General features: G+C 45.4%; 1 protein-coding gene across 1 annotated transcript in view; it reads left to right on the top strand.

Moving 5' to 3' along the window:
* Window positions 1-1096: 1096 nt before the first annotated feature.
* col4a5 (collagen, type IV, alpha 5 (Alport syndrome)) overlaps window positions 1097-18738 on the top strand; it is a 37894-nt gene continuing 20252 nt past the window's right edge. The window contains exons 1-6 of the mRNA XM_076028056.1: window positions 1097-1424; window positions 17034-17090; window positions 17607-17696; window positions 17977-18021; window positions 18338-18382; window positions 18483-18545. Of these exons, the coding sequence (XP_075884171.1) occupies window positions 1335-1424; window positions 17034-17090; window positions 17607-17696; window positions 17977-18021; window positions 18338-18382; window positions 18483-18545 (390 nt within the window). The 5' untranslated portion in view covers window positions 1097-1334. The remainder of the gene's footprint in view (window positions 1425-17033; window positions 17091-17606; window positions 17697-17976; window positions 18022-18337; window positions 18383-18482; window positions 18546-18738) is intronic.

The following is an 18738-nucleotide window of genomic DNA, read 5'->3' as shown; positions in this document are numbered from 1 at the left end:
AACTAGACAATGAACAAGGTGTTCAGCTCCTCACACACACCGTTCATGGCCGTGGACTAGCTGAGGTCAACCTGAGACTGTACGGAACTCACATAAACCATAAAAGTGGTTGAGTGGACATCTAAAGTCTCATTTGATTCTTTTGGGTCCTCTTTTAATCGACCCCTCTCCATTGATCATTATGGCTTAGAATAATTCCCACAAAATAAGAGAAACACCTTCTGAATGGACACTTTATAAGAAACATTGGACAAACCTGGCACACAGGCACAATGTCTGACTCTATGACTTTCATATCTCCTTGACATCTTTCTTTAAAAAAAGAAGGAAAAAAAAAGAAACAGGGTGCTATGAAGCTCAAAACAGCAATTTCGTTGTAACCACTTGTTGAGCGAGGACAATAAAAGCTATTCTGTTCTATTCTATTCTATTCTATTCTAAACCAGCTGTTAATAGCTGGCTGTTGTTCTCGTGAGTTTTCTGAGTTGAACTCACTCTGATCTGCACTGCAAGGAGTGAGAGCACGGTGCACTTTTCAAAGGACAGTTGGAGAAGGTGAGTTGAGTTCCCCCCCCCCCAGCAGCATCCATCAGTCAGAAGTCAAATACTGTGCATTTGACCTTTAATAATCTGAAAGGAATGTAACATGTCCGGGCGTATAGAAAATGTCAAATAAAGGTTTAACGTCAATGCTTTTTTGTGAAGCCTCGGGCTCCGGGTACCCCGCTGTGATTGGCTGCTGCACGCAGCAGAAAGGCAGCATATCCATCCGCGCTCTGGAGGACCTATTCGCCGTTCAATTGCTCCTCGTTCGCGGATATATCTTCACTTTAGAGACACGCGACTCCCTGGCTGCAGATGCAACAGGGCAGTGCGCTCATTGGCCGCCGCTGTAAAGGTACCTGGGGGGGGGGAAAGAAAAAAAAAGCACCTTTTATTTTAGGTGAACCGGCTGCCTCCGCGGAGGGAGGCGGGGGAGGTTGAGGGGGCTGATTTCGGTTGCCTTCCGTGGTAGTGGTGTGTGTGTGTGTGTGTGGGTGGGGGGGGAAGTAGATCCGGCTAGGGCAGGTTCGCAAAGTCGAGGAGAGAAGAAGTTGGAGAGGGGGACGACAGAGGCGCACGGTGCCACAGCCAGGACCAGTGGGAGCCTCTACGAGCGCAGCACGCCGAGAACAAGCGTCTGGTTCCCGTCTCAGTTCCCAGGGCGCTGTGGCGGAGCAGCGTGGGGGGTTATGACATGCGATTAGTGAGGGCTCCAAGTTTGTGAGTGTTAACGCAGGCGGACCCTTCAGTTTGTTGTTGTTTTTTTTTTATATCCCCCTCCACCACCAAAGATGAATAAAGACGTGAAGAGCCTGCGACAGCTCGCCCTGCCGCTGCTGATCTTCGCCCTGTGCGTCGCGGTGCAGCGCTCAGACTCTGCGGTAAGTGCGGCAAACACCTTTTTTCTCTCTTCAAAGGAAAAAAAAAAAAAAAGCCCCGCTTTTTTCCACCCCTCTTGAAGATTGTTTGTCCCCGCGTTAAAAACTAGACAAAACTAAAAAAAAAAAAAAAAAGGAGAAAAAAAAGAAGAGGAAGAAGAAGAAGAAGAAGAAGAAGACACGGGACTCGCGCCGGCTGCCCCAACGAGCTCAGCTTCGGTTTATAAATAGAGACGGTAGCGTTGAAACAAGTGCTTATTCCACCGCTCTAATAATAATCACCCCATTACCGTTCCTGTCGTATTGTTGCACTGTAACCAAGCCAGCAAAATGCACACCGGGCGCCTTTTTTTTTTTTAATTATTATTATTTTTTTTTAAAGTAACAAGTATCGCCGAGGAGCTCCGCCGAGGATCGCGACGGGGTTTCGCGAGAGCGGCACATCACGTTTCACCGCTGCTAGTGCGCGCTTTCCCTCAAGCCCCCCCCCCCCCCCCCCCCCGTGCACTTCTTACAAACATAAATACTCGTTAAACTTTAACAAGCCACCGAGGACCATGAGTTTCGCGCTGCCTCGCAGCAGCAGCAGCAGCAGCAGATGCGGTGGTGGCGACCGCTTCTTCTCCGTCCATTCAAATGTTCAAGTTAAGCGCGACATTCTCGCATGTGGCAGCGTCGATACACAAACCGCCTGCTGCCCGAGCGATCTGACCGAGGCGTGATTGAGCTGGGTGGGGTGGGGTGGGGGGTGCATCACCTCCGCTGCGAGCCTTGCACGGTGTGTTTGACAGCTCGTGGAGCCCATTGAACCGCACTCACATTAAACGGGTTGAAGCCACTGCTGCTGCTGCTGCTGCTGCTGCCGCTGCCGCCGGTGCGACTCGCCACTGCAGTGACTATCAGGGAAACTCACACACAGCCAGGTGGCCGCGTGTTTGTATTCGTGTGCATGTGTTTACGCATTCGTCAACACTCTCTGCATTTTGTTTCAATGTCCTCCAGCTGCAGCTCCTCATCCTCATCCTCATCCTTTTTTTTTTTTTTTTTTTTTTAAACTTCCAGCGCATCCATGGCGACATTGCGCAGCTGCACCCGCCAAACTGCGCTGTGTTTGTCTGTCTGTGTGTATGCAGCGGTGGTCGAAGTCATCAGTCAGTCAGCAGCCTTCAGCCGCAGTTCTCATATTGAAATAGGCCGAGGCGGTTGATGAATATTCACACTCTTTAATAATTCATGACTGTTTTAATGCATGCCGAGGAATGCCCCGCCCACACCAAGGCGTGTCCAATCAGGAACACGTTCAGGAATGTTTTTTTTTCTTTTTCTTTCCAAAATCTGACTCTTGTTGCTCACTGTAAGGGCGCACAAAGTTTGTTTTACAGCCTTTATTTAAAGCACCTGCAAGTCAAAGAGTATTGGCTGTGCTCACCAAAGTTAATACTGTCGAAATCTCTGTACGTTGATGACAGCCTAATGTGCAACTTTTTACATTTAAGTGCATTTCTACAGCGTAAACTCATTGGTTTTTGTTGCGGTCCTCCGGCTCGCCTTCATCATTGGACACTTTATCTTCAGCTGAGTTCGTTTTGCTCACGGTAAATGTCTCTTAAAAAAAAACAGACTGTTGATGTAAAATGTGATTGAAAGTGTCAGTCAGTTCAGAGGATGAGGAGGGGTCGCGAGAGGTTAGACTGAAAGGCCAGTTGAGGACTGAAATCAAGCTGATGTGCCGGTCCTGAATGTTAGCGAGCTCTCTAGGGTGGTTCCTCTTCTTCTTGTTGTCCTGGAGACACCAGAGGTAAACGAGCATGGGTCCACTTCTTTTGACCAGGAATGTGGCCGGCCCCACCCTCTTAGGAAGGATGAGGACGTACTCTCTTCTCCTCATGGTAAAGCCTCGCTCTGATCTGCTAGAAGAGCACCATGACCTGCTGACTCAAGCAAAGTGGCCAAAATCTGTGCTGAGGGGTTTTAGAGGACATTAAGTTGCCATGTAGGTGCACACACACACACACACAGACACGCACACACTCGCTGCTCCAGTGGTCTGACTGAGTCCCCCTAGTGGTTTCTGGACATATAACTTCTAAATGCAAACACCTCCTTTTGAAACCGGCTTGCTTTGTTGCTACTGCTGCATTAAAGCACCTTTCATCAAACATATTATGAAAATATAGCAGAAACATAAAGATATCAAAAGTTTGGACAGTTACCTTTAATTTTCAGTTGAACCACCAGGTTGTTTGTTGCCATATAAGTGATGTCAGTGTTGTTGACTGGCAGAAAGAGACATGCAGACATGTCGTCCTTTCAGTTGGGATCTATTTTAAATTACTCTCAGTATCTCGAGCGTCTTTGCGTTGGAATGTGTTTGCATTTCTGCTTGTGTGTGTGTTTATGTGTTTTCAGTGTTCATCCCCTCTGAGTTGTAAATCTTCATTGAGCCAGTTGAGCAAGTTCAGCCAAACATACTTCATTTGATGAACTCTCTTCTCTGCGTCTCTGCATCATCTACCAGTCAGTGTGGCCCTTACCTCTCGAGTGTATCACATCTCCCATTCCTGTGTGTGTGTGTGTGTGTGTGTGTGGAGAGGCCCAGTTAGCCATAACATCCTCACACTGTGTAGATATATCTGTGATGTGATTGAGGGAAGGTCCTTTTTCAGCCAAATCCTCGGCCCCCTTCTCAGTTCTTTGGCTTTTGTCGCCTCTTTGAGGGTCATTGTTGCACTTCTGTCATGTTCTCACGCTCTGTCACTGAACAGACAAATGAACACAAGTTTGACAGAGCTCAATTTTTCATTTTTTTTTTATTAGATAGTGCTTGGTGAAGAATGATATATGGGTTAAACTCACAAAAGTACCCATCTAGATTTCTTTCAGGTTTTTTTTAAAATTTTTTTATTTGGTAATTCTTAACATTACAAAGTCATCTATATTATGTAAATCTAAATTTACTATTGCCTCAAACTTTAAACTTAATTTACTATTAGAAAGTAGTCACACGGTACATATTCCATCCTTTTTTCTCCAGAAACCTGGGCTTAGATTCTGGGACGCTCTGTTCTTTAAGGACAGGGAACTCCTTCACCTGTGTACAGTGCCGTACAGAACCTCCCCCTCCAGGTTTATCTGGTCTCAAAGGCAAATTCCAGCTTTATCTCACCTGCTCGTAGACACAGCTTCCTTAAACAGACGACGGTGCGGGCATGGAGTCTGAAAAGGCACAAAAGGGCGTGCATCATATTAAAAGGCATATTTTCCCTCCAAGAATAGAGAAAAAACTGTAGTCAAATTCCTTGTTTGGCATATACAAACCTGGCCAATAAAGCTGATTCTGATTCTGATTCTGATTCAAGGACGGAATTCTACCCTGCAGTAACAGGTGGACTGATGTGTGGGAGAGCCAGCAGCAAACGTTTGCCGAGCTAATTGCTTCCATCTGTCCAGCACTCGGCCTGATATTCCTTCTTTGCCTTCCCTTCTCCCTGTAACACCAGGAAGAACTACTGCACAGAAGGAGCCGGTGTGGTTGCACTGATTGATGAAGGGCATTTTGTTGCGGCAGGATGGTGGCGGCAGGAAAGGAGGCGGCTGTGAGCGCAGCAGCATCAGAAATAAAAGCTTTCTTTGGACAATTTACTAATTTGAGTACAACTCGTTTTTAAGCACATTTATGTTTATACACAGGAAACAGCGGCAACAGTCAAAGTCATCATCACCTGCATATAATCTGTATCTTTCCTCCTGTCCTCTATTCTCTCCTCCCATCCCCCCACCCCCGGTTCACTCTTCCACTCGCCTCATAATTTGATTTAATCTGTTTGCCCAACATATCGCTTTTCCGCTACTCGCATTCAAAACCCATTATCACCTCCTCCTTCCTCCCCTTTTCCCGACGGGGTGCTAAGAGGAGGGTAAACACGGCGTGTTTGTAGAAGACTTCTTTATTTACTTCATGCCCCTGTTTGGTTTAGAGCTTTAAAGGTCAGCCGTGTCTTCCTAGGTTTCTCTCCATCCATGGGTGCAGTTGCTGTCAGTCTGCTCTGTCATAGTTCTCTTTGTGACTACTGTCCAACTGAAACCACTGGGGATCATGTTTATTTGTAGCTCAAAAACGGTGCAACAACTCTCAAGGGGTCGTACGTGTCAAAAGGATTCAAAGGTTTCCACCTGAAACTTAAAATTTTTTAATCAAAAAAAGCACCGTAGCAATGTTTTCTAGCAATAATTAGCGTCTCTGGCCTTATGAAAAGATACAATTCCACCCTTTAGTCTATACTACTCTTTGTGATGTCACAAAGAGCATAGCACCCCGAGCCAGGTTTGTTGTAGCTTCTGAGGCTGGTTGCGTGGTTACCACTCTGTTTGTGTTCTCTATTCAACATGTGCAAGTCCCAACAAATTAGCAGTTTTGCAATACAATTAAATCTGGTGCTTTTTCCGAATCCAAAGATTTTCTTAAATGATTATTAAATCAAACTGGTTGCTGAATATTTCTGAATAAATAACACAGATAAATAAACAGTGACTATGTCCAAGTTTGTATCTCCTTCTTCTTTGTCCTCAATCTGGACATTAACTCATCTGTAGCTCAGTGGAAGAGCAGTGGGCAACTTTTCCTGAACTTCTACTTTGTTCTCTTCAGAGTCATCAAAGTTTTCTTGCCTCGTTTTTACTTTTCTTTTGCCCTCCCACTACAAACTTATTTTCTCAGAATTGTAGACAGCGGCAAGAAAACACAGACGGTCGCTTAGAGACAACTCAAAAATGAAATGTTCCCAGAAAAGAACAAGAAAGAACAAGACAAAAGCCGCTAAGCCCTGCTGAGGAGAAGTCTTGTCAAGGAAAATCTTTATCTGTCTGAGATCAGAGCAGCACTGATTCACAGATGTCTAAACCAAACCTGATAGAACTACAGAAGTGTTAAGGAACACGATTGGATTGATTATCTGCCTGTAAAGGATCGTTTCAAGATTATTTTCATGAATTTTGAATGACTCGTGGGTCGACACAGTTTCCTGCTCTGGACCCTCTGGCAGGCAGCTACCAGCTATAGGGGCCAGCTGGCTGCATCATGTGATTGGTAGTGGTGCCATCCAATTAAACTATTCCAATGCACAATCCATTGGTTGTCACAAAGCGGTTTTCCAACATAGTGCCCTGATTGCAGGTAGGGATAGTGATAAGAGCAGAAAGAAAAGATGCCCAGGCAAATTGGGAACTCTAAATTGTCTGTAAGTGATCATGATTGTATGTCTTTCAATGAGGCCCTGTGATGAACTGGTGACTTGTCCACAGCTGGGATAGAAGCTGGTATAGAATATGGATGCATGGATTCTGTTGCATTTAATCAAGCATGGCGGGCTGGGTTCCATTCAGTGCAGCTAAGTCTTTTCTCACCTCAGTGGAACGAACCAATTATTATCATTTATTACCCCATCTTTCTTGGTTGCGTTGGGGCCCAGAAAATAATTCCACTCTCGCTCAACAGGTTCACCAACAGGTTGATTGGCAGGTGTCGCTGCTTGGCCGCTAAGCTCCACTTGAGCGCCGATGACAAACTAACGCTTCTCCAAGCTCCCCTTCATCCTCTGGCCTGAATGTTTTCATCAACCGAATCTGTTCATCCCCTCGTGAGCCACTACAATCCTGTGTTTGCCCTGGATAGGCTGATGGCGAGGAATGATAACAGACGTGCGGGTTGAAGAACCGTCTCTCTCTCTCTCACGCGCACACACGCACACACACCTCTGCCCACTAAGCGTACCATGTAGACTGTTGACAAAAAAAGTGAAGTCATCGAAGCTGCTTCACACAGGCAGAAAGAAGAAAGTGTTTTGACTGCAGCGCCTCATGCTGCTGTTGCTGCTGCTGCTGCTGCTGCTGCTGCTGCTGCTGCTCTGGCTGAGTCAACCTCTGGTGGTCGACTGCAACGCATGCCTCTCCCATTTCCCCCTTTATCTCTCCCCTCTTATTTGAATGCTGTCCAAGCCACTCGCAGCACCTGTTTCCTTCATCGCTGGCGATGAGGAGGAAGCAGGGCTTTCCTAAAGATCACACATGGAAAATGCTTTGAATGAAAGCTGGACTCGGTGGGTTTCTTATAACTGGGAGTGTGACGCAGTCACCGCACTACTTTTTTATTGAGAGACATGGATGATGAGACTGCAGGCTGAGGAATAGATAGCAATGTGCTGTGTAGAATGTGTTTTCCTTGTTAGTGATTTGCGCCTGTGAATCAAACGTTGCATTATCAGCATATGCTTTGTTTATGGTCTCGACCACTCTGCTGCTAACCAGCCCGTTTCCCATCTGGATGCTGTTCCTTGTGGATTCGGGCCACATTTGAGCATAATGAGGTTAAAGTAAAAATCATCTCTTGATCCCAAACAGTGTTGAATGTGTTAAAATCAGCTCATTGAGCTTTGAGGTTAAAAATAATGGTCAACAGTGTTTAATACATGCATAGTAATTTTACTAAGCTGTTGTCCTCAAGCATCAGTTCAGAGGCCTGATCTAGTTTGCACTGTACATACAGGAAGACGGTCGCCAGTGTTGTTTGTATATTACACTCAGCTGATGAATGTGTGCTCCTCAGATGGAGTGGAACTAGTTAATCCCGGGTCAGTGTGTTGCCTGGTATGCGGTTAAGCCTTTAGCATGCAATCAGAGGATAATGTTGTGCCTCATAGAGCAAGGTGTACGCTTCTTTTGGGTCATTTTTCACATTGCTGAGTGACAAATAGAAAGTCACACTGACACAAGGACTTTATTGTATATTACAACCAGCACCGTGTCTTTTTCTGCTTCGTCTTGCACTTTCTCATTTCTTCCTCGTTTTAGATTATGTCCGCGTGCATCGGATGTGCGTGCGTGTACGTGCGTGCGTGCGTCGGCTAACGGCTGTGTATTTGTGCGTGCTGAGGCCGAATTCATGGCATTCCTCCTCTCTTTTAAACAAGCAGTCCCCCACTGCTCCGAGAAGTGGGAACGTCCTGGACGTGTGTCACAGGAAAACAAAGAGAAGAGGAGGATGAATGGAATAAAATAGATAGAGGTGTTTCTAGAGACGGACAAGGGTGCGGGAGAAAACAGGCATTCAGCTTTTTAACAGAGAGTTACTGGTTTGTGTCGAGAGTCATTAAGGCTGTGGGAGCAATGAGAGTTGGGAGCCCGGCAGGGATGTGCAGAGACCTGCCTCCTCCTCCTCACAACATCAGATCAGATCACTTTCCAGGCAGGAGGTGGGAGGTGGTGTTCCGTCCTGAGGATCGCACTGAAATAAAAACCCTTCCATAAAACGATCCAAGACTGGCAGAACATTTTGGCCTGTGTGTGAAGGTTCTCAGTCATCCAGGTCATCTTCAGGTAGAAGGGTGAAGTGAGGGCAACTGGACTCGTTCTTGTCAACCTCTCTTTACCGAAAGGTAAAGATATCTTAGATATTTTAATATATTTTGGCCATGCCCTGGGGGTATTCTAGCAAGACCATTCACCATCTCCTCACCTTGGACAAAACATACAGTATCTACCTCTTATGACGTGTATTGGACTTTGGAACACCCAGTTTATAGTGAAAACCACCTTATTTCTGTGTCTTAGCTTGTCTGTGTGGCAGAGGTCCTTCACTTTTCTTCTCTTCATTACTGCTCTCATCTGGTGGAGACTGAGAACTGCAGCTAGACTGGCACGCTGGTGTTTGTCTTGGCCAGGCTGCGTGTTTGTCTGCTTCTCGTGCTTTGGGCTGGAGACCTCAGCTGGAAAAAAAAAAAGAAATCAGCACCACATTATGGTTTAACGTTTAATTGCTGAAAATATGAAACGCATTGATCGGTATCGATATGAAGATGCAAACAATGGTTTGGACAAGGATGCGTAAACATGACAGACGCCAGCGTCTTCTGGACGAGCCTGAAGATGCGAGTGCAGAGGCTGTTTTGTTTAGTATAAACTTCAAGTCTAATCAAAGCTTTTCCCACATAGTCTCTCTCTCTCCCTCACTCTCTCTCTCCCTCTCTCCCTCACTCTCCTCATCTCAATTTGCACTCGCATCACATGCAAGCACTGCAGGCGTAGGGTCACAGGTCACTGGTAGTTATCAGGTGAAGCTGCTGCTCCTGGGTGCATGTTTATGGAACCATAAAGGGGTTTGCTCCCTGCTCCATGCTTTGTATACAAACACAGTGTCAAAGTCTGATTTGCTCCAGTTGAGATTGCTGTTTTTTTTTTTTTTTTTTCCAAGCCTAACAGGAAGCAGCTTGAACTTGTGTGGCCACCTGATCACACTCCGACTCTGGAAAAACGAAATGTCTTTTTAATGGAAGTCTAAACACAGGTGATTTGATTTTCTGCCGCACCTCAAGTCAAGAAGCGTCATTGTGCTTGAGAAAGACCCTTGAAACTGTGAAACTCCAGAGGAAATATCCAAAGTTCAGACCACCCAGATCTGTTGATAGCTTCTTCCCTTCAACCTTTATGCAACTCCAACTTTGCAGCCTAACAAAATAACATTTTTCTTTAAAACAATACCTCTACTATTCTGGTCCTTTGCGTGTCTTTCTGTCCCTGGACTAACTCCTCACCTCCATACCTGCCTTCTCTTTGTCTACCCCCCAGGCTACACATATCCAGGCATTCACTGGCTGCCTGCCGTTCCCACTATCTAATTTCTTGTTGCCTGCAGCTACAATGCAGAGTGCCAAGTGGTGATGTATGTGGAATATTGCAGAAAGTCAGACGGGCGTGTTTAAACCTGCGTTAGGCAGCGCCGGGTCGGGCTGAGCTGGGCAGGGCAGGGCCGGGCCGGGCTTTGCTCAGTTGGGGTGGGTCGTCATACCTCCCAGAGGGAAGGAATTCAAGCCCTGTAGTCAGAGAGAAGGAGAGATCCACGCAGAGACAGTTTGATGGATCAGCCGTGCACAATTGTGTTTCATTGCGTAGCTTTGTGTGTTTGAAAAGCTACAATTATTGCTGAAAATAATGAGAGCCTGAAATGAACACGGACAGGTTTGTCTCTATAAAAATGCTTTTGAGTTATGGAGGGGTTCACCCATCATAAACCCAGAGCTGAGCCTCGTCTTCTATGGCCTCTCTCTGATAGGAAGGAACAAGATGGCATGACGAAATAGACGCACAACTGCAAACTGAGCTCTGTAAAGCATGTGTTTGGGATGTAAACAGGTTGTTTAAGATTCAGTGGCATCTAATAATGTGCATGTTCATCCCTGTTTTCGATGTCCCAGTGGTATCTCACATCTCAGCAGGAAGCTCAGAGCATATCCACATTCCAGGCTGCTCTAGATATGGGCTACTGCACTGCTGGCACAGTATAGCCAGTCACGCTCATGATGTGAGTATAAATACGTGTCATTAGCAGGCGAAGAACACAAGTCAGACTCACTTTCAGCGACTGCATATCACTAAAGTATACATTTAGAGCCAATTTCATGCGGATGAATGACTTCAAATGTTCCACATTAGAGTTTTACACGCAACACAGCATCTTTGTAATGGATAGTATGGTATCGCAGTACAATGCCAATGCTTTTATTCTTGACAACAGCTCATAAACTGTAATAGGTATTAATTATAGGCTTTGCAGCGACATGTCGTCGGACTTGTCAAGACACTTCAGACACACCTTGCACATGAACTGAGCCCGCGGGATCAAAGAGGGTTCCACAGGATTATTGCCAGGTTCATTTTATTGTCAAAACCTGGTGAAGAAATCACACTTCTGAGACACGAAAATGGCTCATCAGCGATCCCCCCCCCCTCCCCCCCAGGTCCAGACATTGTGTTTATCTCGCAATGTCTGGACCTGTTTGGATAAAGCAATTTTTTTTTTCAGAATGGAAAACACGCCTTTGAAGTGTGTGGAAAGGAAACAACGTCTCAGGATTAGCTTCCAAGTTTGGATGAAGCTGCAATATTGACAGGATGGTCCAACTACGTTCATCTGCACCACAAAAGGCCACATTTATGTTATTTAATGCATATGGTTCTGTTCGAGTCCAAGTGGGATGAGAGACAAACCTGCACATCAGAGTGAGGTGTGTTTTTGCAGATGTTCAACGGCAGAGGGGATTAATGTGATATGCGAGAAGCTCAGGCACTCTGTCACACACGCTCGGCAAGTCAACGGAAACACGCAGAGTGTTTTCACAGTTGCTGCTCCGACTCGATCATTGAATCTGACTGATGTCTCCGCCACGGAGGTGCAGAAATGAAAATATAGTCAGCTGCCTCGTGCAGGGAGCCAATCACAGGGTCAATGTTTATTACAAATGTAAAGAGAAAAACAGCAGTAGGTGGGGGACAGACAATTTGGGCAATGGAATTCCTGCACCGTATGCAAGGGCGCCCTCTAGTCAGGACGTCTTCCGCTTGCACAGAGATGCGCAGTCAAAACAGTCAGAGCGGGATTTTCTTTTTCGCCCAGAGTGAAAACATTTGGTTTGGTGGTCATCCTTGGGGTGTCGACATCTTGACGAGGTTAAAGTCCAGCGGTGATGAAAGGGATTGTCCACTTTGAACCCTCAAGTGGCCCTAGCACCACAAAGAAGGGTGTTGCAAAGACCTTTTACCTTTGTCGGCTGTGTCGGCTTAAACAAAGTTAAAAAATGTTCAACATTTCAAAGCAAGAATGCCAAATCACCTGATTAGAATCTCTTCGTTGACTCTTGCTGTCTTTATAGAATGACTCTGTGTCTCCCAAATCAAGAGCTTTTAATGTCCTATCCTAATGTAGCTAAGATGTCCTTTTCATTTTGTTGAGGACCAGTTCCTAAATGATGAATCCCCCTCTAACCTCCGCTGCCTCGTGTGTTACTGCAACCTGCTTCTTTAGGCTGTAAAATGATCTTGGAGAGCAGGAAAAGAAAAGCTAAAATAATACTGGATTCCTAATCCGGCAGATTATAAGCCACTGTAGAGCTTCATGTGTGTATGTGTTACAAATGGAAATTGTGAACTATTGCCATTGTCACATCGTACGTGAGTGAGTCAAGAGTTAGCTTCCCTATCATGCACGAGTCAATATTGTCAAACCTTTGCACGTGCGCAGTTGCTGTGTGGCCTCAATGTGTTGAGTCCCTTTGAAACTGTGTTCAGATCAGGTCAGAAAAAGGAAGAGAGTGTGTGTGTGTGTGTGTGTGTGTGTGTGTGTGTGTGTGTGTGTGTGTGTGTGTGTGTGTGTGTGTGTGTGTGTGTGTGTGTGTGTGTGTGTGTGTGTGTTCTCCAGAGAGCAGGCCAGTGTGTCTAGGTGTCTCTTCCTCAGTCTTTGATGAACTGGGGAATTCCTGTCCCGCCAGTCTAATCCCTGGTTGCGTGCCTTCCGCTCGCCCCCCCCTCCGTCCCCCCACCTCCTCCTCAGCCCACCCACCCTCACCTGGCTCCTCTCTCCATCACAAGGACAATATGAAAGATTTATGATCATATACTGCGAGGAATGCAATATGATATACCTAGCTACGCCCATTATGCTATATAATGAACAGACACCAACCAAGAAGCTGGTAATAATAACAACCTAATAATAATAATAATCTGGATGACATAGAACCTTTAGAAGGACCACAAGTTACACACACTTGACAGTGGGCCTTCTTTGCTGCAATAAACTCCTCTAAGAAGTCTTTTAGAAATGTTAAATTCTTTTTTTTTGACCCAGTAGACTTTGAATATGTGCAACAAACTGTTGTGCCTGCCAGCCAGTGACCTCGGCTAGTGCTGCAGCTAATGCTTGCTAATTAGAATTCCATGGTTAGAAATTGCTCGATAATGTTGGTCGGTTTTGTTTTTTTTGCGGGCTATTTGGCTTAATAACAGCGTCACCTGTACTTTCGTGGCTCATCTTAGTTTTCTGCCTCAACAGTGACCTCTAGTGGACTTTTAACGCGCGGCCCTATAATCTCTCCTGAGTTCTGGCTTTCAGCGTGTAGGATGGAAAATATGGGACGGAGGTGAGGAGCGAAGGCGGCGACTTTTCCACAGGGAGCGGCGCAAATATCTGTAGCTCACTGACCTTCCTAAGTGGATTACATGACCTGACGGTGCTGAGGGGGAAGAGAGGAGGCGAGGCTCTCTTAGCACTGTGTTTGCACATTCCTCAACCGCCATACTCAAAAAAGAAGATTTCGTAATTAGCAATTAGCAATTAGCAATCTTTCTTGTCCTAAGGTGCAGTGGGTTGTACATCAGTGCAACGCCTCTGCCTGGAGCTGATATAATGAAATGGTCTGTTGCCGAAGATTGAAATCATTCTAAACATGCACCAAACTGCTGGAAATCCGATCAATCATGCCTTTAATAAGCAGTGTTGACAAAGCGGATCGAGGGTGGAACCGCACGTATGGCAATTCAACCAGTGTAACCGGAGAATCAAAACACGATTAACAAGAAGATTGATTCAAATTGACTGCGAGTTATTTTATCATTTCTCTCTCTGCCCGCGAGTGTCTCGCTTGTATCGATGAGCCCTCGAGGGCCGAGTCTTGATGCCGAGGGACTGAAGGCGGCATCTTGGCACACTTTGAAGCCTTGTTATAACACAAACCCCTCCCCCGCCCCCCCCAACCCGTGCTTTTGTGGCTGAGCGCATGTGGGTGAATGTGGAGACGACGGGAAAACAGATGGAACAGACGTTCAGGATGGGGACGGAGGAGAAAAGCTGGGCGTGGGAGAGCCGACGGCATTCAGCTGAAGCAGACCAGAGGCTAATCTGGAGATTCGGGGCTTGTGAAAACACCGCTGGACACACACGCGCGCACACACACACACACACACACACACACACACACACACACACACACACACACACACACACACACACACACTCAGCTATGTATGCTTGAGTTTGGCCAGGCCCAGATAACAGTTTGCGATGGAGATGTTGTGATGTTTTGCTGAGGTCAGACCCACAGATCGGCTAAGAATTAAAGATAAAATCATAACAACAAAAGCCCTCCTGTCTGGTTGCTGAGTCTGGAGGCACCCGATGCCATCAGCGCTACTGCTTGTGGTTGTTTATCGGAGCGCTGATCTGTGGGCTGGGAGGATTTTGACAGTGTGTCAGCCTGTGGTTAACACCTGGTTTTAGGCGTATGGACTCATCCTGCACACACACACACACACACACACACACACACACAGTGCACACACACCCAGTGTGTACACACACGTACAGGAATGTTTATTTCTTGTCAATAATAATGAATTTTGGCATAAAAACATGCAAGTAAACATCATCTGAATATGCAGGCTTTGAATTCTTTCTAAATTACACTTTCATTCTCAATGCCAAACCTTCATGATTTTTTTTCCCCTCTGTGTCTGATTTCCCAGTCATTCAATTCAAATGTTTATTATCCCCAATATAACCATCTAGCTATGATCCTATGTGGACCACAGTTCTCAGCCTGCAGGGAACTGAAATGTGTTTAGCTCGCCTACCGGCACGTGACGTAACTTAATAGCCACATATTTGGACAGAAGGGCACCGAGTGCAAAGTTAAAACCTCTCCGCGCTGACGTCCCAGCGTCTTACACCTGCGGCTGCGATCTGGTTCACGTGCGAAACTGCGCCGTTTACCTCCGAACGTCGAGACACCGCCGCAGATTTGTCTGAGGTGGAGGAAGTGGCGTCTTTGAAGCGCCGCCGCGCCTCGTCGACGTTTGAGGCGGAGCGGAGAGGTCACACCCTGACCTGTCCGCTGTCGGCGCTTCAAAGCTGACGGTTCGACTCTTCGCTAGCTGTTTCTCCATGACCCCCAGAATTGCGCAAAACCTAAACATCGCAATTAAAAACTGGTTAAAGGAACGCCTACATTTGGAAAAACCTCTCAAGAGAAAAATATTACAAGCAAACATTGCAAAAAATATCGCTTTTATTTTGCGAAAAACTGTCATGGAAACGCCCTTGAAGTTCTTGTTGGTGAGTTGGCAAAACTCAGGAGGTGATTGGCTGTCACTTTACGTCAGGGGTCACCAACATGGTACCAGCCCCCCCCCACCACCACCACCACCACCACCACCAAGGACCACATGAGTCGCCCCCTGCAGGCCTACTCAAAAGGATCACAACTCATTGAGATGTGTCTGAAATTCAATTTTTTCCAACCTTGTTGAGACATTGTTGATAAATGATAATTATTGAGAACTCAGTAACATGATGACTGTCTTCAGATAGATCAGTATCATCAATAATACCATAGATCATCTTCTCTTTGCACTGCATGTGCGACTGTAACTACGCAAATATCCCCAATGTGGGATAAATCAAACTGAAAAAAACTAAAGGCGAACCGAAGACGTGTTGTTTCAGGAGAGTGTAGCAAACTGGTTGCACTTCATATGACTCAGTACCAATGAAGTAGCTCTAAAAGTTTAATGACTCCTGCTTTAGACGGTTCAAGTGGACCGTTCAGATTTGTCACTGCGCGACATCAGCCGCGCGTCAACGCCTCATGGTTAGCCACAGCTAGCTCGTGGAGCTTAACAATGCAAACAAACGGCCTCTGGTGCTGCTTTTTTTTTAAATTATTATTATTTTTTTTTTATCTGTGTGAAAATGTTCTCCAGCCAGGATGAAACTGTTGCAACTGTATCATCTTCGCTTATCTCTTCAGGACGAGACAAACATTCAACTTGTCGAAGCCTCTTCCCGTGCTTCTCTCTCCCACAAGGCCCCGTATCTTTATCTGTAAAGGGAGCCAGTTCGCTACGACATCTATTGAATTTAATTCAGTCTACTACCCCGAACCTCTGGGCACACAAAGCGGTTCCGGGATCGTGACCAATAACCGCTGATAGAGCCGTGGCCACAAAGAATCTCCCCCAGACCGAGGAATGTCGAGGACTGTCCCCTCCTCTGCCTCCCCTGTGCTTTTCAAAACCTGGCTGCCTGGCATGCAAGCAGCTGCCAATGCTGGTCTGGCATCTGCTGTGTCAACACGCATGGGAAAAGTTAATCAAAAGACTGGCACTCCCACTCCCACACCTCCCTTTTCCCCCAGAGCAAACTCCGCCGCGAGGTTCTCACTCACCACACCTGTGCTATCTGCAAAACAAGCGGGACAGAATGTTGTTGGTTTTTTTCTGTGCTTTTCCCATGTTGTTGTGCGTCACCAGATTAGCCTGGTGTTTGCTGCTCTCTCTTATTTGTAAATGCCCAAGAGTCCTGCAGGGAAACCCTGAGCACACTTGCTGCAGGCAGAGGTTTTACAGTCTGTTTGTTTACCGCCCTCTGGTGGCGAACACAGTGAAAGTTACAGTTTTGAGTGAATGAACGAATCGATTTTTATTGAGACGGGATGATGCGTTTTGCAGCTTCAGTACCAGGAATGGATCAGATGTGTTGTGCAGAGAGTTTATTGCTATTGGTCGTTATCAACTTTTTTCGTGTATTTTTAAAAATATTTTGGTGTTTAATTCACACACAAAACAGTATTTTTTTTTGGGGGGGGGGGAACATTGTATTTTCTTATAGCTGTCATGTTAAAGTATTTCTATTCTATGCTGTATGTGTTCCTCTGCTAGGTTTGAATGCGATCACGTGAAATCTATCATTAGATTTACTTTTTTTTCAAAGACTGTTTTTCTGTCCAACAGGCTTGCCATGGGTGTGTAGGATCTAAATGTGACTGCTCTGGAGTCAAAGGAACAAAGGTAGAGAACGAGCAAGCCTCCACAAACACATGCAAACAGCCTGTATCCTTAGTCGCACAGGAGTCCCAGCTGCAATAAATGCTTCATGATGATAGTGCACTCTCTCTCACACACACACACACACACACACACACACAATAGTGACGTTGTCAATAGAGAGAAAGAGAGTTCTAAATTTAACAACATTTTATGTGTGATTTGCATCAGTCTGTGATGTGTGCAAAAATGTATTTTGAATGGAAAGCATCATATACTGTAGAGGCCGGTACAAAACATTAAGTGTCATTTTTTAAAACAAATAAACCACATTTTAATTTTACATTTCTCTTCTAAAAAAAGGGTGTCTGTTTATAATTACACTTTGAATGCTTAGTCAAGCGTCTTGATAATGAATCAAATTAAATTTAAAAACATTGCAAATACTCTGTGAGAATGAATGAATAATGTATTTAGTTTGTTATAATGGAATTGTTCTCCATATCATCATTCAGACTGTCTCTGTCTCACTGTGTGCAGGGTGACAGGGGTTTCCCAGGTCTCACCGGACAGCCTGGAGTTCCAGGGTTCCCCGGACCTGAGGGGCCCATCGGATCCAGAGGAGAGAAGGTGTGTTTGGGATCCGTTCATCTATTCACCTGGGTCGTTTGGAGAGATTGAACGTTGATGTCAGATTATTCAATCGCCAGTCTCAAGGCCACATGTTGTGGCTGAGGAATAATCCTATTGTCATACTGAGAATTGTCCTGTCAGAGAATATGTTGACTTGTGTGCCAAACCATTACCTTTATTGCAAATGTGTAGCACGGAAGAGTTTACGTTCAGAAGCATACATAGGAGTCCACTGTGTGTCAGCCTGATCTCCTCTAACGTGCTGTTCACCTCTCAGGGTAGCGATGGACCTCAGGGACTGTCTGGCCCCAAAGGAATAAGAGTGAGTTCATTACCTTTATTATCATTATATTATATTACCGTCGTAGTATATTATTGTTATTACCTTTTGTTTTGCTGTTTTTCTTTTGACAAACAACCTCAATAAGCACTGCACACCACAAAACGCAGCTCTAGATGTCTTTTCATTTCAATCCTGTTCAATCCTGACACATTTTTAGTCAGAATTTCAGGTTGCAATACTACGTCTGGCCAGCAGATGTCCACATTTCCAACTCTAATGAGCTCTCATAGTCAGTCTCATCTGTATCATCAGTTTGAGGTCTTCTCACTCATCATTATTATTGTCTTCCTCGCAGGGTCCTTCTGGATTGCCAGGATTTCCCGGAACACCAGGACTTCCAGTAACAATCTTTTTGAAATCATTGCAATTTTCTCCAAGTGCAGTTTATGAAAGCAGAATCTAACAGCTGACACCATTTCCCACTTACTTGTTTCTCCCAGGGTCTGCCTGGCCAGGATGGACCTCCAGGACCCAGAGGAGTGCCAGGGTGCAACGGAACAAAGGTCTGCAGGAGGGGCAACAAACTGACAAACCTCAGTTTGTTTTTTTTGTTTTTTTTAAGAAATATTTCAATGGAAGCTTACAATTGTACTTTGTCATACATGCAAACTTCCATTACCATAAAGTAAAACAAAACTGTTTTAAAGTTTTTTTTAAAATGTATGAGACGTAAATCAAACTTGAATTTTGAACATT

This window comes from Nelusetta ayraudi, unplaced genomic scaffold, assembly GCF_046127955.1.
Source record: "Nelusetta ayraudi isolate G7.1 ecotype Tasmania unplaced genomic scaffold, CSIRO-AGI_Nayr_v1 ptg000022l, whole genome shotgun sequence".
In the NCBI taxonomy this organism is placed as follows: Eukaryota; Metazoa; Chordata; class Actinopteri; order Tetraodontiformes; family Monacanthidae; genus Nelusetta; species Nelusetta ayraudi.
The sequence above is the reverse complement of the archived record's forward strand: the minus strand, read 5'-3'. Positions and strand labels throughout refer to the sequence as shown.